The 26832-nt window shown below is 41.3% G+C and overlaps 2 protein-coding genes and 1 pseudogene across 5 annotated transcripts in view; 1 reads left to right on the top strand and 2 right to left on the bottom strand.

Annotated features, from left to right (window-relative positions):
• The window catches only part of uhrf2 (ubiquitin like with PHD and ring finger domains 2), a 49333-nt gene extending 37729 nt beyond the window's left edge, over nt 1-11604 (top strand). The window contains exons 8-16 of one of the 3 annotated variants that reach the window (XM_080742667.1): nt 373-480; nt 1226-1330; nt 2977-3083; nt 4292-4454; nt 5485-5622; nt 6960-7197; nt 7868-8013; nt 9347-9445; nt 10443-11604. In XM_080742667.1, the coding sequence (XP_080598793.1) occupies nt 373-480; nt 1226-1330; nt 2977-3083; nt 4292-4454; nt 5485-5622; nt 6960-7197; nt 7868-8013; nt 9347-9445; nt 10443-10589 (1251 nt within the window). In that variant the 3' untranslated portion in view covers nt 10590-11604. Of the gene's footprint in view, nt 1-372; nt 481-1225; nt 1331-2976; nt 3084-4291; nt 4455-5484; nt 5623-6959; nt 7198-7864; nt 8014-9346; nt 9446-10442 lie in introns of all 3 variants that reach the window. The other 2 variants (XM_080742668.1, XM_080742666.1) reach the window with 2 other exon arrangements.
• A 105-nt stretch (nt 11605-11709) lies between these two features.
• LOC308299635 (carboxy-terminal kinesin 2-like) lies at nt 11710-13999 on the bottom strand (annotated as a pseudogene). The gene is made up of 2 exons: nt 13904-13999; nt 11710-13683 (listed from the first exon to the last, which is right to left on the bottom strand). The product of its transcript is annotated as a carboxy-terminal kinesin 2-like (transcript).
• Nucleotides 14000-19523: 5524 nt separating this feature from the next.
• On the bottom strand, nt 19524-26359 carry oaz1b (ornithine decarboxylase antizyme 1b). Its single transcript, XM_080743810.1, is given in 6 exon segments — nt 19524-20804; nt 21648-21733; nt 22646-22818; nt 23795-23881; nt 23883-23964; nt 26166-26359. Coding segments are annotated over 6 exon segments (684 nt in total). The 5' UTR covers nt 26291-26359; the 3' UTR covers nt 19524-20673.
• Between the last annotated feature and the right edge of the window lie 473 nt (nt 26360-26832).

The raw sequence follows: 26832 nt of genomic DNA, 5'->3' as shown, positions 1-26832 counted from the left end.
TTCCCTAGACATTCTTTTTCCTGGCCTGTATTCTTTCATAGTGTAAGTAAGGCCACTTTTCTGACATTGGACTATATACTACTATATACTTTTCCTACAAACATCAGTGGGAAATCACTTGCTTATTACTTATATACTAACAGAAAAAAGTCTAGACTATTATGCTCGGGCACATTAAAGTGTGCTATGAGTTAAAGCAATTATTTGAATTGCCATTGAACAAAGTGTGCTAGTCTTTTTAGAATAACCCCTTGTCTATAACGTTTTCTGTGATTTGAAAATTACACCTACTTAGAAAAGATAACTCAAATCTGACTCTCTCTGCCCATATAAGCTTTGTATGTTACAGTCGATTACTCTCTGCACTTGCAGGGTATGGCCTGCGTCGGTCGCACTAAGGAATGCACCATTGTTCCTTCCAATCACTATGGGCCCGTACCTGGCGTTCCTGTTGGAACCACCTGGAAGTTCAGAGTACAGGTTAGCTTAGTCTAAAGAGTGCCTTCTGATAACATTGATTGCAATCATCTATTTAGGTTGCTTTATTGATATTATTATTATTGTTGTTGTTTTTCAAATATATTAACCACAGGGTTCCCACGGTCATGAAATTCCTGGAAATATTTTGAAATTAGAAAAATATTTTTCCAGTACTGAAAAAGTTTGGGAATGTATCAAGGGTCCTGGAAGGTCCTGGAAAAAATAGCTATGCATTGTTTTTGGTTATTGATTTTGTTAATAGCTCTGAAATGACAAATTAAACATGGGCCAAATTGTCAAATATTAGAGGCAGAAATTGTGAAAATAGCCGATCTACATGCTCACAAAGTTGCGAGGCGTGAGCATGTAGATCTGCTATTTTCACAATAGAACATTGTTATGCAAAATTCCTTTGGTGCTCGTCAGGGTGCCGGGTCCCCAGTTAAAATATGATTATTTCGGGGGTCACGGCCTGAAAAGGTTGAGAACCACTGGCATACACTACCTGTCTTTGGGCATTGCGCATAGGAGGAAGTGACCTGTTATTGAGTTGAATTATTGTTATATAGTCCTGGAAATTGGGTTAAATATTCTGGAAAAGTTTTGGAAATTAATTGGTAAAAATGTGTGGGAACCCTGTAACCAGCACATCATTTTCTAACCTTCCTTCCATATTATGTAAGCGCTCTCCCCCTCGTCATCCTTCCACAAATCATTCTCATATCATCCTTGTGCATCTTTGCAGGTCAGCGAGGCAGGGGTGCACAGACCACATGTAGGCGGTATCCACGGGCGCAGTAATGATGGCTCCTATTCTCTGGTGCTTGCCGGGGGATTTGAGGATGAAGTGGTGGGTTGTTGGATGTTTTTAAACGACGCCTTCCACATGAATATTCTTCTCTTACCCCAGTAGGTGTTGAAGTGCACTTGTAGTGGTACTTGGCGAAATGGGTGAATTCCATCTGGTTAAATTGTTTTGTTGTCCTTATAAATAAATGCACCCACTCCTCACTCCCCGCCCCCTTCTTTTCTTCTCTTAAATGTTGAAGTTCCTCAAGGAAATGGTTTGACAGGAGTATTAAAGTCAGCAGTTTCCATGTATGCTTATATTTCTATTTTTAATTGGTACAAACCAGATCTCAGTAACTCGGTAAAACTGCAATCCATTGCATATTATGCCCCTCCTCAGGAGCATGAATATAATTCTATGATGGTATTTACAATGTACATACTAGGGCATTCACGAATAGTGATTTTTAGTATTCGAATTATTCGACCTCAAAGTATTCGAATAGTTGAATATTCGTCAGGACGGGCCGAATATATACCAAATATTAAGTAAGCAAGAGGCAAACATTGTGAAAATAGCCGATCATGTAGATCTGCTATTTTCACAATATTTATCAGTGGAACCGAGTCACATTAATACCTACAATTCCAAGGGCTTGTCAGGGTTGTGGTCCCCAGTTCAAATATGTTTATTTTGGGGGTCACGGCCTAAAAAGGTTTGAGAACCCCTGGTATAGAGCATTAACAAATTCATTCACCAGGGGCATTGACAACTCATTCTTATGACTTCCTGTCTAGCCAAGCTTTTTAAACTATAGAGAATACAATAAAAAAATACAAATAAGCGAATATTCGACTTCGGTGAACAACATCGAATAGTGACTTAGATATTCGAATATTCGAATAGTTGGTGAATGCCCTAGTACATACCACACTAGACTCACATGTCAGTCTCATAATTCAACCAGAGACTAGAGTCCATGCATCCTCACTTGGTCAGGGGAGATATTGCACTATGGGCTTCATGCAGTATTAGCTGTCAAACAGTACATGTCCTACCCGACACCAAGGTCTACTTTTCTCTGTGTGGAGTTTGCATGTTCTCCCCGTGTCTCCTAGGGTTGATACCCTCACAAAAACATGCAGTAATCCTGGTCTCAATAATGCCTCCCCCTGGCCAGCCGGGGCGCCTGATGGAGGGGAAAGGAACTGGTTGGAATAACGTGTTCCTTCCACGCGCTACATCCAAACCAGGGAAATCCCCACTGTCAGGTGAAAAGAAGCAACTTCGACTCATGCATAGAAGGAAGCATGAGGTCAGTCCGTTGTCTCCCCAGGCGCGGCAGAGGGAGAGCAGAGCCCAGGATTACATAGACAATTGGCACTGGGTGAAAATGGGTTACAAAATCGTGGGATAAAAAAGAAAGTAAGGTCTACTTTTCTCAATGGAAGAGTATGGAGGCCACCACCAACGACTGCAGATGAGCTATTTATATAGTAGTAACATTCACTACCACACTAAATTGATTAAAATATAGTATTTACTAAAATAAGTAAGTAAGTAAGTAAATATTGCAGCTGTAAGAGATTTCTGAATTGACAGGATGGTGCATGTATATCGCAGCTGCTGGAAATGTCCTTGTTGTTTTGAGTGTTTTTATTCTGCAGTTACTGACCTGTACAATCATGTGTGGGCACGCCCTGTAGGACAGGGGAGATGAATTTACCTACACAGGAAGTGGGGGGCGCGACCTCTCGGGAAACAAGCGGATTGGCATGCACAGGTTTGACCAGACCCTGACCCACATGAACAGGTACTACACTTTAACCCATTTAGGCCTAGGATTATTGAATGCTTTAACTGTTGAAAAATAGCAGATATACAAGCTCACAGCGCGGCACCGAGTGCCGCGCTGCGAGCTTGTCGATCTGCTATTTTTTTTAAAGTTGTGAAAATTGTGTGCAAATCTTTGAATATATGTATTTTTAAAGCGAATATTTGTAACTCAAATATTGCTTCTGGGTGGTCCCTGGAACTAAATATTTTGAGATGGGGGTCCATGGCCAAATACATATCATCTTGGGGGTCCCTCACATGAAAAGGTTTGAGAACCACTGACATAGTAGTCTCTCAAGAACAGACTAACTGAGCTCCAGTTAAGTGAAAAGGACCTTTTCTTTGACGATGGCTGGCCAGATTGCTGACATAGAAACATAGGATTTTAAAAAAAAACAACCTTAGAAGGATTCAAAAGACACTTATAGAATCGGGTCAAAATTCTAATTTTCACGATTTTTCAAAAATAGCAGATCTACAAGCTCGCAGCGCGGCACTCGGTGCCGCGCTGTGAGCTTGTATATCTGCTATTTTTCAATAGTTAAAGCATAACATAATGATACACAATAATGTGTACCCGTTCTAACTAAAATGTGTTGCCCTTATCGGGCTCGGCAATAAGCTTTCCAGTCTGTGAAATGCCTCCTTGGGAATATTTTATTGCTTCTAATGATGACAGAAATGACTAAGCGCCGCACACCACCCAGTCACCAGCACACTAAAGCAAGATGTTAATGCTGCCCAACAGGATCCAACTGGTCTCGGTGGACTTGGATGGGGTCAGATGGAATCTCTTGCTTAATCGTTTGGGGTTGGGGGGTCAAGCTTTGACTCAGCGTTGTTGAAGAAAAACAGTTGCTATTTGTAGTTTTATAATTCATACAGTAAAATCCTCATTGTTCATTCAATCCCTACGGGTACATTTGATTACATTTGAATTACAAATTAATACATTAACACTGAGTATTTTTGTAGTTTATAGATATAAACAATTTACAGTTTCTAACTAAAAGGCTGGATGGACCCTGCAGGAATGGTTAACATTTGTAGATATTTATGGGTATTTTGGGGTTCTGATTGAGCCTTTGCAAGTCTTGGGGAAAACCCCTGGAGAAACTGTTGAGTGCAAAACTGAGTTGGACATACTACATCCTATAGCCCTTGCCCTCTGTTCATCCCCTGTAGGGCACTGGCTTCGAACTGTGACGCACCGCTCAACGACAAAGACGGGGCAGAGTCCAGGAACTGGCGGGCTGGGAAGCCTGTGAGAGTTATCCGCAGCTCCAAGGGACGACGCATCAGCAAATATGCCCCTGAGGAGGGGAACCGCTATGATGGTATTTATAAGGTACAGACTACACTAGGCTCACCTTGAAAACCTTGTACAAGTACATGCATGTCCAATACCCATTGCTTTTGTATTACCATTTTAAAAACATTTCAAAATGGTGAAAATAGCCCATCTACACGTGCACGACAGGTTGCATTGTGAGCTTGTAGATCTGCCATTTCACTTATTTTGTGCAACACTCTAGTCTGATGAATACGTTAAAGGACCTACACCATGAATTTTCACTTTTTCTATTTTAAAACCTTTTTTTGGGGTCCCACTGGCACCTTCTATCCTCACAAAGTCCTATTTCTGACCGTTGTGTCTTTCTCTGGTTTTGGGCAGACAGAGATGAAAAGCTTTCCACGGGTTCTCAGAACAGTGCTGTTCTGAGAGTTGACGAGAGTGACGTCACTCTCGGATTCCCGTTTTTTTTTCAGAGTCAAAAAAAAAAAAAAATCAAAAAAAATTTTTTTTCAAAACTTTTTTTTTTCAAAAAAATGCAATGCAGTCAAAAAAAGCAAAAAAAAAAAATGTTCAAATTTTTTTTTTTCAAAAAACTTTTTTTTTTAAAAACTTTTTTTTTCAAAAACTTTTTTTTCAAAAACTTTTTTTCAAAAAACTTTTTTTTCAAAAAACTTTTTTTAAAAAACTTTTTTTCAAAAACTTTTTTTTTTTTCAAAAACTTTTTTTTTTTTCAAAAAACTTTTTCTTTTTCAATTTTTTTTCTGGAAAAACCCCACTAGATGCGCCCCTGAGCAAACAGAGGCCGTTTTGGTATTGCAGCTGGAGAGCCTCATTATAGTAGAGCTAGAACAAACAAAAAGAATGGTCAGAGTGTTTTTTGAGGGTTAAAACCTGTCTAAGACTCAATTTTGAGCATATATTTATACAAAAAATATAGTTTTAAAAGCATGGTGTAGGCCCTTTAAGTTGAAACACAGAGATACAAGGTTTCTTCCCAACACAGCAACGGTTTCTAAGTTACTGTTCTGATATTGGTATTTGATCCTATCAGATTTACAGTGTTTGTTTGTATCTGGACCAGGTGGTGAAGTATTGGCCAGAGCTTGGGAAATGTGGTTTCCTGGTGTGGAGGTACCTGTTAAGACGTGATGACCTGGAGCCGGCCCCGTGGACCCCTGAGGGACTGGAGAGGATTAAGAAACTGGGACTGTCTGTACAGGTTAGAGCATGGTTCTCAAACTTGGGGTCGGGACCCCAAGTGGAGTCCCCAAGTATTGTGTGGGGTCCCCAGATGATTAGCTTAATGTAAAAAAAGTGTATACAGGGTATCTGCACATTTATAAAGTGACAATTTAAGGACTTTCAAGTTTTAATACCAAACTGGCCAAACTGTCAAATATTAACTCATATAGTGCCAATCCCGAGAAGACTCGTGAAAAGTACTCAGAGTACCCGGAGTGCCAATCCCGAGTATACTCGTGAAAAGTAATATATTACTGTAACGGCGGATACATTACCGAGTACAATGGCCGGAGGTCCGGAGACGAAATCCGTCGCTGATTTCGCATCATCACGGCTCCACGAGCACAAAATAGTCCCATCCATAACATTGAGGTGGACGGGGGATCTCATCTTTAATGTCCATTATCTCAAAACTACACTTTAGAAGCGAAGATGGAGGCAGATGCATCTTATAAAGCACATGGATAAAAGCTCCGAGCCGATCCGCCATGACACCACGTAAACAACGATCGGTTCCGGCGCAGGACGCGATGACGTCAGACCGGAAGTGTTTACGTTGTGGACTTCTGGCCTTCAAAATAAGATAACGGGAGTGAATGGGAGCCTGAAGGTGGCATCGTGGACTTTATAATCCGTTAATTTCAGGAGCACTAAATGAGTTAAGTAAGCAAGAGGCGAATAGCCGATCTACATAATCACAACGCCTCGCAACGTTGTGAGCATGTAGATCAGCTATTTTCACAATATTTATCTGTGGAACCGAGTCACATTAAATGTAATACCTACAATTCCAAGTGCTTGTCAGGGTGGGGGTCCCTAGTTCAAATGTGTTTATTTTAGGGGTCATGGCCTAAAAAGGTGTGAGAACCCCTGGGTTAGATTCGCCCCCAGCATCAAAGTATACATGGTTTTAGTGGTTAAATTTCTTATTGATTAAAACATTTATGTACATGGAAAAAAAAATAGTAATACATTCAGTGAGTTTTCTTTTAGACTGTATGGAGTAAGATTATTGCTTTTACCCTCAATGATATGGCATTGTACCTCCCTTTAGAACCTGTCTAGTACAAACGCTTTATTTACTTTAAATAAAGTGACCTTTTACTTTATTTAATTTTATTTGGTTTATATGCTCTTTCCATATATGATCTGTGATGTACAGTACTATGCACGCAATTCGTGATCTGCAATCGGCTCTCAAGTTGACGCTTTGAAGGTTTCTGACCAAGAAGAAAGCTACAAAGTGGTATAAATTGAACACAACCTTGAAACGGTTAGCTCTCATATCTCGGCATGTTCCCTGTCTCTGTGCAGTATCCACCAGGCTACGTAGAGGCCATGGCTAACAAGACCAAGAAGGAGGCCAGTGTTAAGAGTGCCGGCTCCACGCGTGGAAGGCGACGCGGTGGGAGACCTCGGATAAATCTCAAGGTCAAGGAGGAAGAGGAGGAAGAAGAGGAAAAGCAGCTAGTGGCCGCTGAGGAGGAGGAGGAGAGGAAGGAGAAGAAGGAACCACAGAGTAACGGAGGACAGAAGACACCCAGGGACACCGGTGGGTGCCTTGATTCCTAAAGTTCAAGCCCAGGAGTTATGCCTAATTTAAACTCCCATCATACAATGGTGTTCCTCCAAGGAAATAATAATAATAATAATAATCTTTATTGTCCCCGAAGGGAAATTTGTCTTCACAGTCTGTTCAACAAGAAACAACACATAGCCAAATAACAACACAAACATATCACATAGACAAATCATCAGTACCCCACTGTACACAGAAAAAAACCTCTTAGCGACGGGGGCGATTGTTTAGCAGATTGTTAAGTGCAGCAATGGCTGAGGGGACAAAACTCCTTTTAAACCGAACTTTGTGCCACGCCAAGGTTCTGTATCTTCGCCCAGATGGCATTAGGTCGAAGTGGCGATGGTCAGTGTCACTTGTTATTGAGAGTGCTAAGCGTGTAATGGCCTTATCGTTCATATCAGACTGTGTGGGTGTGGGAAGTCCAATGATCTTGGAAGCAATACGGGGTAATACTGTAAAGTTTGTTTCTTGCAGGTCTACAAGCTCACACATCGCATCCCTACACGTTGTGAGCTTGTAGATCATTTTCCATTTCCGGCAAGGCACACTGCTGTACAACATAATAAAAATCAGAATGTAGGGTCCTCCTTTTTCTGGGTGTTGTATTACTTACAGTGTGTGTGTACTGTGTACTTAGCAGAAGGATTACCAGCAGAGGAGCCCTCCTCCAAACGGGTGAAGATAGAGGACTTCAAGCTGTCGGAGCAGCAGCGACAGTTAATCCAAGAGGACGGAGCCAACAGGAAACTCTGGGATGAGGCCATGGGATATTTGAAGGAGGGCCCGGTATGTATCCTAATGAACTAGAACACTGCCTAACATATGTGAATGTGATATGTATTTTAATTCACTCTAGGTCTGTAAAACTCATGTTAATTGGGTATGCATCCTTATCAACTCCAACTCTGTCTTAACACACGTGAACATGGCAGGTGAACCAGTCGGGTACAACAGCAGTGGGAGCACACAGAAATGTGTGTTGGGATGAATTAATTGCCTAAATTGGTTAGGGTTAGAGAAAAAGGGGTTAAGATAATTGTCTACTAAAACACACGTGAACAAGGTACAGTATGTGGCCTAATCACTCCAACTCAGTATGTCCTTATTGACTCCATCATTATTCACTACAACTGTTTTAACATGAATGAATTGGGTATGTATCTTAGCCAGAATTCACAGCCAACGTTGGTTCCTACTGCAGATTTCCAATGATGTTTTTGCTTTGGGTTTGGGATGAATGAAGATGATTAACTTTGGTTTGGGATGAATGAAGATGATTAATCCTGTAACAAACAAAGCCTCGTGATCTTAGCGGTTGGATGGTTGACACTCCAACACTCATGTCTCTAGCTTGGAATTAATGCTAATTATCAAATTGTGAAAAGTATGCTAATTCTCATCCCTAATGTATGTGATCCCCAAACGTAATCCTCCTTGAAACTCCATCCTTAAGTTCCAATGTCTCTTTTCACTTGTAGTCTAATATGTCCCCAAACAATCTGACAACTTTGACTATTTTTTGTTTGCTGGGCAGAATTCTTTACCATCATATACAGGATATGCAAATTAAAGCACAGGGTTCCCCAATAGGCGGCCCGTGGGCCATTTGCGGCCCGTGGGGGGCTACTGTCTGGCCCCCACCAACCCCAGTAATAATGGTGGTATAAGAGCAGCAACAACACTAGTATATCGTCGTTGTCGGGTGGAAACCTCGTATCTCCAAATTTGTATGTTCTTTCGCAAAGTAAAGCCCTGCTTCATCATGCAAGGCCGTCGCACAAAAGTAGTGAAAACAGGAGATCTACAAGCACACAACGCCTCACACTGCGAGGGGTTGTGTGCTTGTAGATCGGCTGTTTTCACTAGTTTAAATCATTTTTTAAATGATAAATGCAAAACGAACGGTTTTGGACATACAAGATTTTCACCTGACAACGACGATATCTGAACGTCACTGGAGTAGCGGGAACGCCACCGTCGCCCCCTGCAATGTTGTGGCCCTCGGCTTGGTACCCTAGACATAATTCGGCCCTTGGGGAAAACTAATTGAGGAACCCTGGTGTACAAAATCAGTTGTCTGTGGTTGGTGACCTCATTCCATGACTTTGTGCATATTTAGCAGTTCCTGCGGAAGGTGGAGCAGATGTTTATGTGCGTGTGCTGCCAGGAGCTGGCATTCCAGCCCATCACCACCACCTGTTCACACACTGTTTGTAAGGTAGGTATTTAATGTTGTTTATTAAAGGGTGTATAGATGACATTCTGATGAAGTGAAGAATAACATTACACACCCACAGAGCTTTCTTTTTTTCATTTTTTTTTCAATAATAGTTTTATTGATTTTCACATTTTATGACAAAGACAAGACAAACAGAGAGACAGCTCAGCTCAGACACGTTGCAAATGCAAAGGACACAGATATCAATGTACATTTCCTATACCTACGGCGCACAGAATATAAAACAAAACCACAGTATTAAATCCCTCGACAGGAACAAAAACAAAGTAATGATCCCATCTTATCCATCAAGGTTAGCGGTATCATTTCTGTTGAGGAACTCTATTGTCAAGGTCTCAGCTAATAGAGGACCAATAAAAATGTAAATGTGGGTCCCAAATTTTATAGAACTTGGGTATCGGTTGTGGAGCGCAACAGGCGCAACAGGCAGGTCACTTAATCTTTCTTTGTTGGCGGTTTCTCATTGATCCAAGACACCCACAGAGCTTTTAAAAAGGTGTGTAATATTTTCACAAACAATTGAATCATTAACGTGTAATAATAATTTCAATAACTTTGCTGTAGAAATTTGGTTTGTTTACCTCTGTAAGCCATAAACCGAAGGCAACCATCATCTGTTTTCGTTCAGTATGGTACTTTTTACCCTAAAATAAATTTGTGTTAGGCAGCCGTGGCTGCAATGTTGCAAACCACATGACTGCTGCAAGTGCTGCCTTATAGAGGTGACAGGGAAATTGTGAACATCATGAAACAAAGGTGTTGTAAAAGTGTGACATCTAGTGGCGGTGTGTTGGCCATTTGGTTTCTGATAAAGTGAAGAACTGAAATCTCTATAGTTATACCCACTGCAGTAGCACAACTATCAGTATATTCGAACATAAGAAATGGTAATACATGTAAATGCCTGTTTCTCTGCTAATGGATGCCTGTTTTTCTGCTAATAAATCCCTGTTTTTCTTCTCTTGCTGCCCTCTAGACCTGTCTCCAGAGATCCTTCCGTGCAGAGGTGTATACCTGCCCTGCCTGTCGTCATGACCTGGGCAAGGACTACGTCATGACTCTCAACAAGCCGCTTCAGATGCTACTCGACCAGTTTTTCCCTGGCTACAGCAAGGGCCGATGAGGTCACAAATGCATTCACTGCAACACATAACATGCTCACAAATGCATTTTGTGCACCCACGTAAACATGGTGAAATACCGCAGATCTTCACATAAAGGCGCATTACATAGGCTCAGACTTACAGTAATTTACATGTACAATCAACACACACACACACACACACACACACACACACACACACACACACACACACACACACACACACACTCACACTCAGCAGGAACTGACCTCACCTGTCTCCATTGACATCACCAGCTTGAATTTCAATCGAGGAACTTCTTACCCCAAAACCTGTCCCTCAACACACCATGTACCTCACCCTCACCGCCAACACATTTTAATCTTTCTTTTTCTTCTCTGCTCGTCCCATCTCTACATTTAATGCTACTTAAACCTGACTTATACTTATACTCGCACGATGGTGTCGCATGCCAAAAATAGACGATCTACAAGCTCACTTCACTTCGCACTTGTGACGCGCTGTGAGCTTGTACGTTGGCTATTTTCATCTTGAGCACATGGGCCTAGGCTATTTTTGAGAACTTTTGCCTATAATGACATGCCCAAAATAGGGACGCCAGGGTTAATATGGTTGATCTCCCCACTGCCACGTTGTCCACTGTTTTCATGTACTGATGTGGAGGCTTCACACTGAATGAGTTACCCCTGTAGGTGTAATGAATGATAAAACAACCAATTACATTCCTGCCAATTTGTAAACACTTTGCGTACCATGTATGCATTTTAGATCAAAATATGTTGCTATGATCATTCATAAAAAAATATGGAAAACACGTTTTAGAATCTGCTATGGTTTGGGTGATGGCATATCTATATTTCCATGAGAGAAATGTCTTTATATAGATAGAAATATGAACAGCGAGTCATGTGGCATAGTGATACACACACAGGAGCGTAGCCAGGATTTTAGAACTTCTCGTGAGTCATATTATGGCTAACATGCCAACAAAAAAACAAAAAAAGAAACAAGCCATCATCTAAAAGTAACATGTCATGAACGGTCAAAGTCTGCAGAAAATATATATAACGTATTACCTAGTAAATAAAAAAAGCAGTTTTAACTGTTTATGTGAAGCGTCTGTTTGCAAATGTGCCATCCATCCCTGTAATCTATTTTAAATGTTTGTTTGATTGATTGATTGACTATTAGAAGTTTGCATAGCAAAAGGTACAGTTTCATGAGTACGGTTCACTGGTACAAGGTCAACTAGAAGGAGATCCAAGAAAGCCTTTCGGCTTGTTTACATATGAAACCTTTATGTATCTCACTATCTCATATAAGATTGAATGCCAGACAGATAGAACACAGTACTACTGTGTGCAGAGGATATCATCAATAGCAAAACAGAAAAATAAAAAAGAAGAAAGGAAATAAATGATATTTACAGTGGAAAAGGGGATGTTAGTATAGGCTTTGTCTATTACAAGTTACGAGTAGAGCAGTAAGTGACTTTTCAGACCGTTTTTAAAGGAAGTTAGGGATTTACACTAAGGCTTTCAGCAGGGCGTTCCACATGTTAGTGGTATAGCAGGAGAACAAATTGTATCTTTTTTAGAGACAGATCTGGGTTGAACGTGATCTGTGGAGCTGCCTCTGGTGTTTTAATTGTGGACATCCTTGACATTTAGGAGGTATTTTGTTAGCTACATGGGTATCTTAGTTGTGTAACATTGTGAGCTTGTAGATCGGCTATTTTCAAAGGATTTTTATATTATTTATATTTGAAAACTTGTGAAAAGGGACCTTCTGCATAATGAGTACTTACTTTTGGTACGTAAAGGGGAAACCACCCATTTTCAACATTGAACTATGTCATTAATATACCTTAGAGGAGAAATAAGAAAAAGGCCCCCACCCCTTCTGTGTTGCCTAGAACTGGAGGATTGATTGTGGGGTTTGGCTTGCAAAGTACATCTTGATGATGTCATCAAAGTGTACTTTGCAAGCCAGATGTTTAGTACTGAAAGAGTACTGATCTTACAAGGTCACGACATGGGTTGGGAGCCATTTTCACAACAATATGAAACCAAAAGTATAGACAAGGCATGTAATACATTTCCCTATAATATGCATGTACTATACGCAATTACATGCATGTACTATACGCCATCAACTTCTTGGAGGAGAGGCCACGTTAATCTTTTCCAGTCCAGAAGGACATGTCAATGTTGGCCAAGTGTCATCCGAGGCATAGCGACGTCTACTTCCTATTTGCTGTAGCCGTGCCAATGACAGTCGTTCACCTTGCTAGCAAACCTCAGAGAGTTCCATGTCTCCCCAAAGTTGTCAGTCTCTGGGGGAGGTGTTGGCAAACATCAGCGTTTTGCTGTTTCCCCCCAAACATCCCTGGAGGAGGTATGTCAGTTTGGAGTCACTGTACGGAAAGAAACACTCCTTGTTTGCCAGGGCAGTGATGACAATGCCCAGGTTATTGTCATTTCTTTGAAGCGGTCGCCTTGAGCTTGGCTCTTCTGAACGCGCTCACTACCGACCAGGTCCACCAGGCATAGGGTAGAGTTGCACTTCAGGTCCCTGCCCGTGTTCTCTCCCACGATGTCGAGCTGGAACACAGAGTGGGAGCGGGAGGAGCGGTTGTTGACGCTGGTCTGAGCGGTGGCATTATTCTGGTTTGCCAGGGCTATTAGATTGTTCACCTTGTCCCCTGAAGTGACCTTCTTATAGGTAAGGTTAGTGGACAGACTTCCGGATCTCATGCTCAGGCCGGCTGCTGGCCTTGACGGTGTACAGCAAGTCTGTACACCGAGTAAGTCAGCGAGTCTCATTATAAATCTCCACAAAACTTTCTGTGAAGGAGAACTGCCAGCCTTGCTCCTCCAGTTTCCTTCCTGCCTTAAACACCTGCTCAACTGCCTGTGGAATGACTTCCCTGCCTTCGTCCATGTCGTCGCCCTCCTTGGTGTGCGTTTTGCCGCTCCCTGTCAGGCCGTATGCAAAACAACATGCATTGTAGCCATCCAGGTCCGACTGCACAAGGAGGGAGATCTCTGCAAAGACCTCTTCCTGTGAGCAATGGGGCCCAAAGATCTGGTCAAAGGAGAAAGAGTAATTCTTCTGTGTGTCAGTTCGGCCTCACTCCTGGCCGCGTGCACGTTTTTCCCAATGACCCTAAGCGCAACAATGGGGGCACGGTGGGCTGCAAGGGAAAGGAGTGCTTGTTTTCGGTGTTGATGACGGAGGCGCGCCGTCTCAGGCGACCATGAGCCACGTGAGACACGGTCCAAGTGAACACAGCGAAGCGCTCCCTACCTCCTTGCCCACCACTGGCCCCCACCCTTGCGCTCAGGGTCCCCTGGGAAATGCCAGGTTGCCTCCTGGCCAGAATCAGGGCCTTGTTGTCATGAGCAAGGAGCTGAATGTGGTCACCCATTCCGCCAACCACCAGAGGGCACACTCTACAGAAAACTCTGATGTTGCCCTTGAGTTCCTGGATGATGTTTTATGCAGGCGCCATCACTCTATCTCTCCAAAGTGGAGCTCATCCCTCTAGCGAGCTACAGTGGTGAGCGGCCAGCTTCTCCTCAGTCTCATGTACTACATGCATTTGAAATTCTTTACTCTATATTTTACAATGACTGCAACATGTTGGCTACATTCCACTAAGGCTGTAGCTATGTTTGAGGACACTGAGATCAGTATCTCTGTAGCCATTAAACGAAACGGGTTTCTTACATTGATGCTCCTACAGTACATCATGCAAGCACCAGTTAAAGTTACTTTCAATCCCTCATATACTGTGTGCACAGTGCACATCCCATAACCCACACACTGCACATCATTTTGGAGCTCATATCTTTGAACGGGTAAGGGCTAGTTAACAATAGTTTCACACAGTTAATTTTGACATCTTATTACAACAGTTTCACATGGTTAGTTTTGACACCAACACAGTATCTCAGGAGGGGGATTTCTGGACATTTTCTCACCTTAGAGCATGGGTCTTCAACAGGGAGTCCTCAGAGTTATTACAGGGGGTCCTCCAAATCTTTGAGTGATAGAAAGTTTTTTTTTAATATTAACCACTTGAACCCTAGTGTCCATATTCGGAGAACTTTAGACAAAAATAACAGATCTACAAGCTCACAACGCCTCGCTTGTAGATTGGCTATTTTCTTTGCTGTAGAGGGGGGAAAAGAGCAGACTATGTACAGAGTGAAAGGTCAAGTTTATTAAGTATTGGCGGTTAAAGTGGTTAAATATCTGAAAACACAAATTGACACGAATCCAAAATAAACTGATGATTGTTCTGTCAAACGATGACACTATATGGAATCTATGATAAGGTTTTGGGGGTCCCTGCTTCATCTCTCTCTCAACAAAGGGGTCCTTGCCTTGGCCTGAAAACGTTGAAGACCCCTGCCTTAGAGCCATTACATGGAGTTATCAGTTACAGATAGTAAAGACTGGACAACTCAGTTGCTCTGATCAGGTTAATACTTTTCTCTCTTATCTATGATTCCTCATACTGATTATCTTGCAGGTATAGCCTAACAAATAAATACATATTTGGCAGCTAGTAAATACATTCACAAACATGTAAGATTATATTTGGAAAAGGGTTATCTGGTAGGCTACTGTCTGCATATTTCCAACTTTGCAGTTAGCTACAGTTTAGCATCAGAATTTTCTTTCTCACCTACTTATTGACAGATGTTAAGGTATGAAATGCTTGGGTTCTTTGATGGACAGGTACAGTATGTGGCCTCTTCATTATAAGTTGAAATTATAGTTTGTGTACAACTATCTACAATGCTAGGTTGTAGATGGCTACATTGGTCTTGCTCTAGTCTTAAAATCACATGTTTAATGTCACCACTAGTAGTTGAAAGACATTTTGGATATTTCTTTTTCCACATCTGACATGCCCTAGTAATTAATTTTCATCACAATCCCTGCTGATCCAAGCCAGAACAGTCACCCTTCTGAAAGCCGATTTGTGTCCTGATCATTGCTGCACTTTAGTTCTTGTGTTCACTTATGCTTCCATTCCAAACAAATCCATAGGGTGAAAGTGGCCCACCACTCACTTTCCATACAACCTTTATGGTGGATTTTTTTATGTGTTTGCTGAAAACACTGATTGGATCCATTTGGCTTTCATCACCAATGTAGTAGGGCATTCACGAATAGTGATTTTTAGTATTCTAATTATTCGACCTCAAAGTATTCGAATAGTCGAATATTCGACAGGACTGGCGAAACTGTCAAATATTAAAGTTATACCATGTAACTTTTTTTATAAAACAAAGATTAAAATTGTCCTAACTGTTAAATTGCTAAAGTTTTAGAACACCCACTCTGTTATTTTCAGCTTCTGAAGCCTTCTCTTTATATGTTTTCTATGAGTTGTGAGGGGGGTAGAATTTCCCGGCAAAATGATGTCATCTCCCACATGATACACTACCGGCCAATCACAGCGCAGATCATACACCACCGGCCAATCACAGCGAGTCTTGCTGTCTCTAAAGGAAGTAGCTTCCCTCAGCAACTGTGTTTACATTGGTGAAGGAATCTTGCTTGCTACTCCCTCAATCCTGGTCTAAAAATGACGGGAGACTGCTCTACGGATGCGTATCGGCGAGGCGGAGGTGCTCGTGACGGCGGCGGTGGTCCGGGGGTCCACGGCGACTCCGGACGAAAAAAGCAATCCCGCTACTGACCACTAGTTGAGCAGCTTCCACAGTACAGCTTTAAGTAAGCAAGAGGTGAACATTGTGAAAATAGCCGATCTACATGCTCACAACCGAGTCACATTAAATGTAATACCTACAATTCCAAGTGCTTGTCAGGGTGGGGGTCCCCAGTTCAAATATGTTTATTTTGGGGGTCACGGCCTAAAAAGGTTTGAGAACCCCTGGTACAGAGCATTAACAAATTCATCCACCAGGGGCATTGACAACTCATTTTTATGACTTCCTATCTAGCCAAGCTTTATAAACTATATATTTTTTAAAGAGAAAACAATAAAAAAGTAAAAATAAGCGAATATTCGACTTCGGTGAACAACGTCGAATAGTGACTTTGATATTCGAATATTTAGTGAATGCCTTACAATGTAGTAGTAGGCCCAAAACATTGTCCTGGATTGAGACGTGCTGCTTGCAGTTCCACAACAAATGTAGTGCTGCATGCATGCATGCATCAATTCCACCCAGCTAGTGTCCGGGTTCGGAGTTCACATCTCTGATTAGAGAAGGTAATATTCTCTACCACATTCTCTGCCACTTTTCCTTTTTTATTTGCCTCAGTCTGTCTTAGTCAAATGGTAATAGAACCAATGTGCTCTAGCAATCTCTGGCAAGCAATAGTCTTACACACTTGGGCCCCAGTTTCAAAAATGTTCTAAATTAAATTGGCTGATCTACAACCTCACAATGTGCATTGTCATGAGTAGAGCTGCTATTTCTGAAAAATTGTCAAAAGCTTAAAAGAATGTAAACTTGTAATGTAAAATCTTGATTTCCCATAAAAGTATGTATCTTTGGTGTGCAAAACAATAGAGGGAAAAAAGGTATTCCACTCATCCCTACCTATTCTAATATGTTTCTGGTTTTCCATTTATTACCAAAATCAATGGCAGTTTTGATCAACAAGCATATTTGATGTCACATTGTGAAATGCCAAAATATTTACACAGCGGCATGCTTTGAATGACTTGGTGTGTTTAACACTAACAACTGTGGAATAATGGAATATTATCCAAATACAGTTGGTGATCCATGTCTGTTTGTAATGCTACAAGCAGTTAAACTCTGCTGATACTCATGTTGGGTTGAATTTAGTTTTGTGGTAATTGTTGAGGGTGGTTCATCAGGCTCCTGTTGCTCTGCTTCAAACACGTGACTGTAATTGAGAAATCCTTTCTACACTACCAACACTGCATCTTATTTAGCAAGTATAGTGATTATTTTAAGTCTGAGATGGATAAATCAGGCATTTTCTTCTCTTACCATGGTTCATGGCATACCCAACTGTAATATAAGAATATGGTTCATGGCATACCCAACTGCAATATAAGAATATCTACTTGACATACCGTACTGTATGTCAGTCTGCCCCATAGCTTTCCAAAGGTTGTAAACTGATCATGGTGTTGAGTTTTTTTTTTTTTCATCTGGTCCTTGTTCATATGGTCCTTGTTCATGAACATGTATCAGTTCAGCCATGACTTGATGGCATCTAGCGAAGCCAGTGCCTGGTACGTCTGGAGCAGAGACAATGCCAGCCATGCTGCTGTAAACATGTAATCAGTTACTTATTGGTCAATTAGCATTCATCTCTAAGATGGATTTTTTATTGAAAGTTGTCTACCTGACCCCCTCCTCCCTCCACACACACACCCCAGTGTTCACCCCCACCCCACCCTGTTCTGCCCTTTTGTTGGCTGGCTGTTTGTTAGTTTGTGGTGATGTCCTTATTTCTTTCTGAGAATTCAGGGTTGTTCTTTTTTTGGTTTTTAAACGACATGCAAGTACTATGATACTATGGTCTCTAAAGCTATATGTGATGTGCATTATTTCCACTCTTGCTCAAAGCGCTTCAAGCAGAATTATTTTCTTCCTGCTTTGACTGGTAAGCTAATAGAACTACTTTCTCTGTTGTGAGCTATACTCTCTTTATCTATCTCCCTGTCCTCTACCCCAACCTTCTATCTACAGTACTAATGTTTTTTAGACGTCGTGTTGGCGCTTGGCTTCAGTGTTGTGTTATATGGTTTCATTATTGCACTCTATTGAAGAAAAGTTTGAAAAAAGTCACCTTTTAATTTTCCTATATGCTTACGATTATGTATGTACTTATGCCATTTTTGTATCATCTTAGTTGCTTCTATTTTTAATCATTTGTTATTTTTATGTGGCGACCTCAAAACCTTGCTGCATATGCCAGCCTGAAGTTTCATCGCTTCATATTGTGATCTGAAATTTTATACATGTTATAATACTTGATATTATGTACCTATTAAATATTTTGATTCCAGAAAATGGTGCTTCTTACTTGTCTTGTCATGATAAAAACCTAAGTGCCAATGAGTTGCTCTCTTACAAAGGGTAGAGGAATCATTTTTCTATGCCGAATTTGAAAAGCTGCTTTAAAAAAAAGAAATTTGCATATGATGAGTAACTGCATGCACTAAAATAAACATTTACCACAGAATATATTTTTACCATGAAGACAGAACCAAACTAGAGAAGTACTCAACAAAGAATTTGACAGAACATGTAAAGGGCCCAATGACAAAACCACTTATTTTTCCATTCCAAATATCACTTGTTCTTTTGCACATTCTGCGGTGTTGGAAGATTGTTAAAAAATGTGTTCTGGTTTCTTTGTCAATCTTCTGTTCTCTCTCAGGACCATCGGTGCATAAATTAGGAACTAAACTACCCACAAAGTTAAGAACTTGACTTCGGTCCATTATCTCCCACTTTAATAATGTGAATTGGTATTGCGCCGATTATCCACCTTACGAGGTACAACTTGTAAGCATCTGGTATTCGTGGAATGAGCAAGGGCCGATTCATACTCCACTTTTAGAGCCGAATTTATTTCGGTTCGGCCAGTCAATCTTGGTGGCACTGAACAGCCGAATGAATAGCGGTACCCGCCCGCCGAACCTCTGAATGACGTCATATCGTAGTTTGGACAGAGCCGAACCAACATAAATTCACCTCTAAAAGTGGAGTGAATCGGCCCCAACACAGCCAAACGTGGTTAGTGCCCCCCTAAAATGGCCTGCAATGCTGTTCTGCTGGTAGGCTATTCATCTTTGTTGCTTGGTGCATTGAATGATTGCACTCCCACAGTAATACTGTAAGGGGCCATTTTTACACTTTTTTTATAACCAGAATTTTAAATGACCCACTGAACTAGAAAATATTAAGTAAAATGCCACATAGTAATCTCTTGGTTTTAATTATCACAGAAGCACAACAGTACCACTATAGGTGAACAACAAATTACCATTAAGAAAAAAGTTAAAAGGAATGCTAATTTAAAAACAAATCAACCAGAACATCACAGCAATATATATTTTTTTAAATTCCAAAACAAAATGCAATTTTAAGTTCAGGCATACATGACAAAGAAGAAAAAGCACTTTGGATAATTCACTTTCCTTACCAATACCCCAGTCAATGTATCATTCATTTTTAAACTGAAGCACTGAATCAGTCGCATACAACAGCATTCACATTTGCATTCCATCTCACTTTGCTACTCTAAAAGGGGATTACTATCCAGCTATGAAGTACCAATTACTGGAGATGCCACTTAAAGCAACACATTTCACAATACTTTAGGCTTTTGCAAAGGACTTTAGTGCTCTATAATAACTGGTCCTGTTGATGCACATTTGTAATTCAAATCAGAAGACATGAGGGACACGTTTACAGTTCACCTTTAGCCAATTACACAAAAGCTGGAGTACCCAAGTGTAAACCTGATGACCTTTGTTGTACATTCATGAAATGAATAATCCTCCTCAACCTATCACATGAAATACAAAGACACATTTTATACCAATTAATCTTAAATGATAACAAACATAAGAGATAAATGTGTGAAAAAACGTATGTCTAAACTATCCTTGGAATACAACATGGTGTACAGGGGATATGAGCACTTGGGAGTCACAAAAAAGGTAGAGGGGAAGCTAAAGCGGAGGGTTTTACAGAGTTGGTATATTACTGAGGCAGGGAAGATGTGCAAGAATGTAGGAGAAGGAGTTTTTGAGTTGATGGTAGAAGAGAAGTGATGGGAGGTGCGGTTGTTGAAACAAGGGTAGAAGGGATTTTAACCACTTGAACCCTATAAACGTACGGTATATAGTTGACCAGGGTCCCCCAATACTGGGTCCCCCCCTTTTTCCTTTTACAATCAATCTCTATGCTGAACATGGTCAACCTACAAGCTCACAATGTGTTGAGCTTATAGATTATCTTAACAAAATGATTTGCCCCAGTAAAGGGACGCTGGGGTTCACGTGGTTAAAAAAGGACGGAGGGAGAATAGAGGGGGGGAGGGGCAGAGCAGTTGTTCCGAGAGTTACTCTTCGTCGGAGGAGTCCCTGTCGAAGTTGTAGGCCATGAAGAGAACATCGGGTCGAGGTGGGACGAGGGCATGGCCCGGTTTCACGATCTCAAAGCCCAAGAAGCTGAACGTACGCACCAGCTTGGCTGTAAGGTTTGAACAGAAGCACGAAATGTTTAGACAAAGAATTAGCCAATAGATTCAAAACAAATATTCTTGTACTTGGGAACTTATTTAAATGAAACACGTTTTAACTAATCTGTATGGTAGAGTATGTTAATACAATATAAATAGCACATCTGAAGTGGTTGAAGGTGGTCTCTCTACTCCTCCATTGAGGAAGAACCTGGTGTCAGCCTGGCAGGGAGGACACCTACTGGTTGAAATGTCAACAGGGAAGTAGAATTTTGGTCGCAAGTGAGGAACCAGGGTTCGATTCCCCAGTAGCGCATGAAAGTTATGGATTACAGCTTTAACCATTTAAAGGGATAGTTCACCCCCCAAATTACTGTTCCTATCTATTACTCACCCCATGGAGACTTGGATAGATAGATACTTTCTTTTTTTTGTCGCATTCCTAAGCCAATAACTTGAGACGCTTTGTGTCTCCATAGGGAACCACGGCCGATTATCAAATGACTGGCTTCGGAATGTGACAAAAACAAAGAGATTATCCATGAATTAAAGTCTCCATGGGGTGAGTAATCTATAGAAAAGGTACTTTTTTGGCGAACTATCCCTTAACCCATTCAGGCCGGGTTACATTTTAGTGTATGGGAGGGGCTTACAGTACATGTACACAGTATGTATCAACATATTTGTTTTTGTAGGCTAATTTCTGATTTGGGCCGAACTATAGGTTAGGCCTAAATGGGTTAAAGGCCTAATCAAAAACAATCTTCTAAATGAGCCCCAAATGGGGATGACAGTGGGTAAGTGCACTGGCATGCAGGTATTGCTTGAATGTAAGGGGCTGTGCTGGTACATACCACGATCATCTCTGTTCTTGTAAAAGCAGACAAACACGCTGACAACTTTCAGATGTTCTTCAGCATACTCCAAAAGAGCAGCAAAACTAGAGAGAAAATAGAAAGTGGCTTGGATTTAATAAATGTCAAAGGTAATTTACGCTGGAATGTGGAACACACACACACACACACACACACACACACACACACACACACACACACACACACACACACACACACACACACACACACACACACACACACACACACACACACACACACACACACACACACACACACACACACACACACACACACACACACACACACACACACACACACACACACACACATGCAGACATTCACATGCAGACATTCCTTGTTCACATTAGATTTAGATACATTGTTCTGGTACATTTTATTTAACCATGTAATCACCATGTTATACTTTGTCATACAATGGTGTTGTGTGAAAATATCCAATCTACGAGCTCACAACGTGTTGTGAACTAGTAGATCTGCTACTCGCCTTTCTTGCTAACAATCAGGGTGAGAAAATAACACCAGCCAAAACCTAGTACATTTTGGGTTTTTGACTGGCTGGTAAGTTAATCCATTCTACCATCTTTCGGCTTTTAAAACTGTGCAAGGGAATTTGGGAAATCAGCCATGCAATTGCGGACCAAACAAGTTCCACACAGACAGGACATATTGTCTGCAGTGCTATGCTACAAACCAGCATCGATAAGGCACCGTGTGTCTCGTATTCTACATATAAAATGTATTTTCGCTGTTGGCTGTTGTACTCATAGTACTGTAACCACTTTCTTCCCAGAGCATCCATACTCTGGGGAGAGAGTAGCACATCTACAAGCTCACAACACATAGCTTTTTTCCCCCCCTTTGGCTAAGAGATTTGGTGTAGACAGAAAGAAACAACAGTTACAACTCAGGGACATTTTATCAAGTATAGAGGGTTTGAGTGGCTAAACTTCCTTGCCAGGGGGTCGTCGTCTCACCTTTCCTTACTGCCTTCGGGAAGAGGGTCAAGAGGTATCTCCACATACAGGGCGCTGCCGCTTAACACAGCATCCCATTGTATCGCCTTGGTAACGGTGGGGCGGCTTTGGAAGTGGAGAATCCCAGGGCGACCGCTCCCTGCTGGCTCCTCCGTCACAGTCAACTTCCTGTCCTGGGTACAAAAAAACAAAAGCAAAACAAACGGCCTATGTTATTAGTGTAAAGTAATATCTAAGCATCTGCTACGTGTTCCCTGCCCTTCACAGCCATGACGAAATAGGACTCAAAATTAAATTCAACAGACAATCCCTGGTGCACGTAATTTCTACTGTACATACACTAACAGCAGTACCTATACCTCCTCCACAAAATATTTTCCCAGAAAGCTCAAGGAAAAATTAAGAGAGATCTTTAATATTGTTGTTTGTAAATATAGAACACCCACACTCAAATTGTATAAGTACATCGAACAGTCTTGTGTGCTTCCACTAGAATGTTAATAGCTAATGCAGTCATAGAGGTACATTAGTTGCAATGCTCCTCCTGACTTAAGAAATGTTAATAGTATAAACATATCTGACAGTAAGGGAATACACAGACATATACAGTAAGTGTGATAATATTTGGAGAGACATGACTGTTATGCTGTTATGTTTACCTATTATGTTTACCTAGGTAATGTAAATACACCTTGAGCCCCAAGTAAGTTCTCAAACAAGGTATTGCTCAATGCATTGTCAAATGCAACGAAGCCATAATCTCTTGTACTCAAATTTGCTAGCCTAGGGCTGCCACGATTACAACATTTTGGTTGACGATTAATTGTCATACAAATGATTGGGCTCTTCAGAATCAAAAATTAAATAGGACATGACAAATAACTTGCATATACAAAGAAATGACTGCCATTTATTAATTTTATACTACAAGCTTTGGCGATGCGTTGTACGCTTGTAGATCTGCAATTTCTGCTTTTTCCATATTTGAAAATGTATGAAGATTTTTCAACATAACAATTATGCAAAAACCCACCAATGGGTCCCGACTCCCGACCCAGTGTTTGGGAACCAGTACTGTAAACTATACTATACACGTACATGCACGCGCACACTCACTGTAAACCACACACATCATGCACACAGACTTACTGAGTAGAGCGGCCGTGCTGAAGGAGTGTGATCCCGTGTACCATTCCCCCGCCCACCTGGGATCTTCAAAGGTGGGTGAGGGGCATCAGGAACACCACAGAGGCCCTGGGTGGCGGGTACTACTGCACAGAGGCCCTGGGTGGCGGGTACTACTACAGTGCAGGGACATGCTAGAGATGAAAGATATAAAGATGAACGCTAGTGTGAGTCGGGGGGGGGGGGGGGGGGACTCACACACCCTTACACCCATTGCTGGGGTCAGGTGGACATTTTGTCAAAATTAAATTTTTGCCAGACATACAAAAATACATTATTACCAGAAAGACAAAAGGTTAGCCACAAATGAACATAACAGGTCTGTAACTCAGAGTGTCCATTTGCAGGTCTTAGGTATTTGTTTTTAAAGATCAATTACATTTTTTTCCATTGGGTTGCCAATTTCAACCAATCAGCTTCAATTGTTCGAGATAACATTTTGCCTGCTCATTTCTTTGTGTCATATCCAATTTCACTTGATTACCCTATGTGAGTTCTCTTCCCTGACCGCAGTTGTCTCTTTAATAAAGAACTGGGTATACAGGGAGACTCCTTTTAACAATCACTTCACTTCATAGTGATGATTACTATCAGAAGATTAATTTTACTTATTTTAATCAAGAAACATCACCTTAAATGAAAACTTTGATTAGAATAATTCACAGTTGCTGCCCTAGAGTAGACGCATGCGCTTGTCACATTGGTGTCATGTGCTCAGGTTTGTGTCATGTTACTGTACAATAGATTTTTTTTTTTTTCCGCCCACAAAGTTGACCGGAAACCAAAACCACAACTACCCAATACTCTGATCAATCACTCCCAAGTCCTGCTTGGGACATCGGTCTCTCGGCCCAAAACAGTCTTAAAAGTTAACAATTAATTCTGCTTAATAGGAAATTATGACACAAGTAGTCATCGCCAACCTTTCAAGCAATTTGTGTGACAATGCTATTGGCAATTAGCTTCCGTTGGATGATCATAGCATTGCTTAACTCATGTTTTATAAACTTGTTTGGGATTATTCTGGCTGGGACATTTCATTCATGTCACTGGATGGAAATTATGTGTATTTGAGCACATTCCGTGCTGCGTAACAAACCCTGTGGAATATGACACCGTCATTGGATCATGAGGAATGTACTAACTATAATCACCATAGAGAACGTGCATAAGGAAACCAGTCAAACCACCTCACAACCAACATGCAACTAACCGAATAACATCCTGCTCATATATGAGAGTCCTGTATTCAGGGCTAGCTCATTATTAAAATGAACATCAAGTTAAGCCAACAATGAAGAATCCACGAATCACTAGTTATCTCGTGGTGCTCTTGTCATCAGATGAATACCATTATCATTTGTGATAATGCAGGCAGTACTGCCCATTGTTTAAAATGAGCAAAACGTGTTTTTTTATCTGTAATTACATAGTCATCATAATCTCATGTAAAGACCCTTTTTAGTATTGCATTTGCAGATTTGCTTGCAGCTGTGGTTGACAGCTTTCTCTCTCTTTCTTAAACAAGGAAGTCCACTGGGTCTTTAACTCTCAGACAAACCGGGTTTCAAGCCGAGTCACTACGTTAACTTACGTTGGTCCTAATGCTGGGTTGTTTCTGTACATAAACCTTAAAAAAAAGTAAGTTAAATTAAATTAAATTTCAGACGATTAACCTAGCTAAAGGTTTCTGCCAGACAAAAGCATCTGGGGTAGCCACGTACATTGTTCTAAACTAAATTTAGAACAAACCAATATGGCAAATTATGCTCAGTATTAATTATATTGGTTAGACACAGATCGACAGTTGATAACACGTTGGGCAAAAGATGAATCAAACAACGTCATGCAACCTTATCAGGACCAGTTACACCAGAAATGGTGACATGCCAAATTCCGGGAACTCGCGAGCCAGTTTCGCAATTTTCGCATATTCACTGGAGCGATTATGTTGAGCAGTATAAGTCCTCTCAACATTTAAACCCATTTAGGTCAAAACTGCTATACACTGGGTTAGGGTTTTTAATTTATTTATGGGCATCTAATTACAAATGTGAAACGCTGAAAAACACGGAAGGAACCTTCCCAACTGTTGAGAAAAACGAATAAACGACGTACTATCATTCAAGGAACAAAATACGGAAAACACGAATATAATAAAATACGACGCTACAAAACAGCGACCCCCGGGGTCACAAAATTGCATACGCTGTCAACGTCGGCGTAATACCACCGTCCCTACTCCGTTAGCTTTAAATGCTAGCTTAGCTTCGAGTCCCCATCCCCCACACCACAGCTAGCTAGCTAGGCTACATATTTTCACCGCGTCACTTACTTTCCAATCATATCACAGATACTACTATTTAAATCCGCCATGGTAGTAAAAATACTGCTGTGTCCTTCTTTTTCGCGAGCAAAGCAATGACTGTTCAGGATCCGCTGGAGGTTGGATTTTACCATCCGGCCTCGGAGAGAGACACGACGGGCTCACTGCTCACTGCTCTGGTCGGCTGTGTAGAATGAGCAGCATCACCCGATGAGACTGTGTGGAGGATCAAGTAACCTCGCGTCACCAGGCTTTCCGGATTGGATTATAATTTACTGCCCAGTACGCAGATCCGGTCTAGAGCCCGCCTACCACGTCCTGTAAATAAAATGCACACAAGACAAGTAACATATTATGTACGTACGCGCACTTTCCGTATCCTGTAGACCCGGATCATCTGTGTGTGTGTGTGTGTGTGTGTGTGTGTGTGTGTGTGTGTGTGTGTGTGTGTGTGTGTGTGTGTGTGTGTGTGTGTGTGTGTGTGTGTGTGTGTGTGTGTGTGTGTTGTTAGTGTGTGTGTAGGTAATTATGTATGTATACAGGGCTGGATTAACCATTAGGCCCGTAGTGGGGCCCAGAGGCCCTTGGGGGAACTGGGCCGCGTGATCATTGACAATTTACTAAAATTAAATGTATCCACCTGTTTCCGCCAGAATTTACTGTAGAATTAGTGGGA

This window comes from Nannobrachium achirus (assembly GCF_963921795.1).
Source record: "Nannobrachium achirus genome assembly, chromosome: 15".
NCBI lineage: Eukaryota > Metazoa > Chordata > Actinopteri > Myctophiformes > Myctophidae > Nannobrachium > Nannobrachium achirus.
This window is presented reverse-complemented; position numbering and strand designations above follow the sequence as displayed.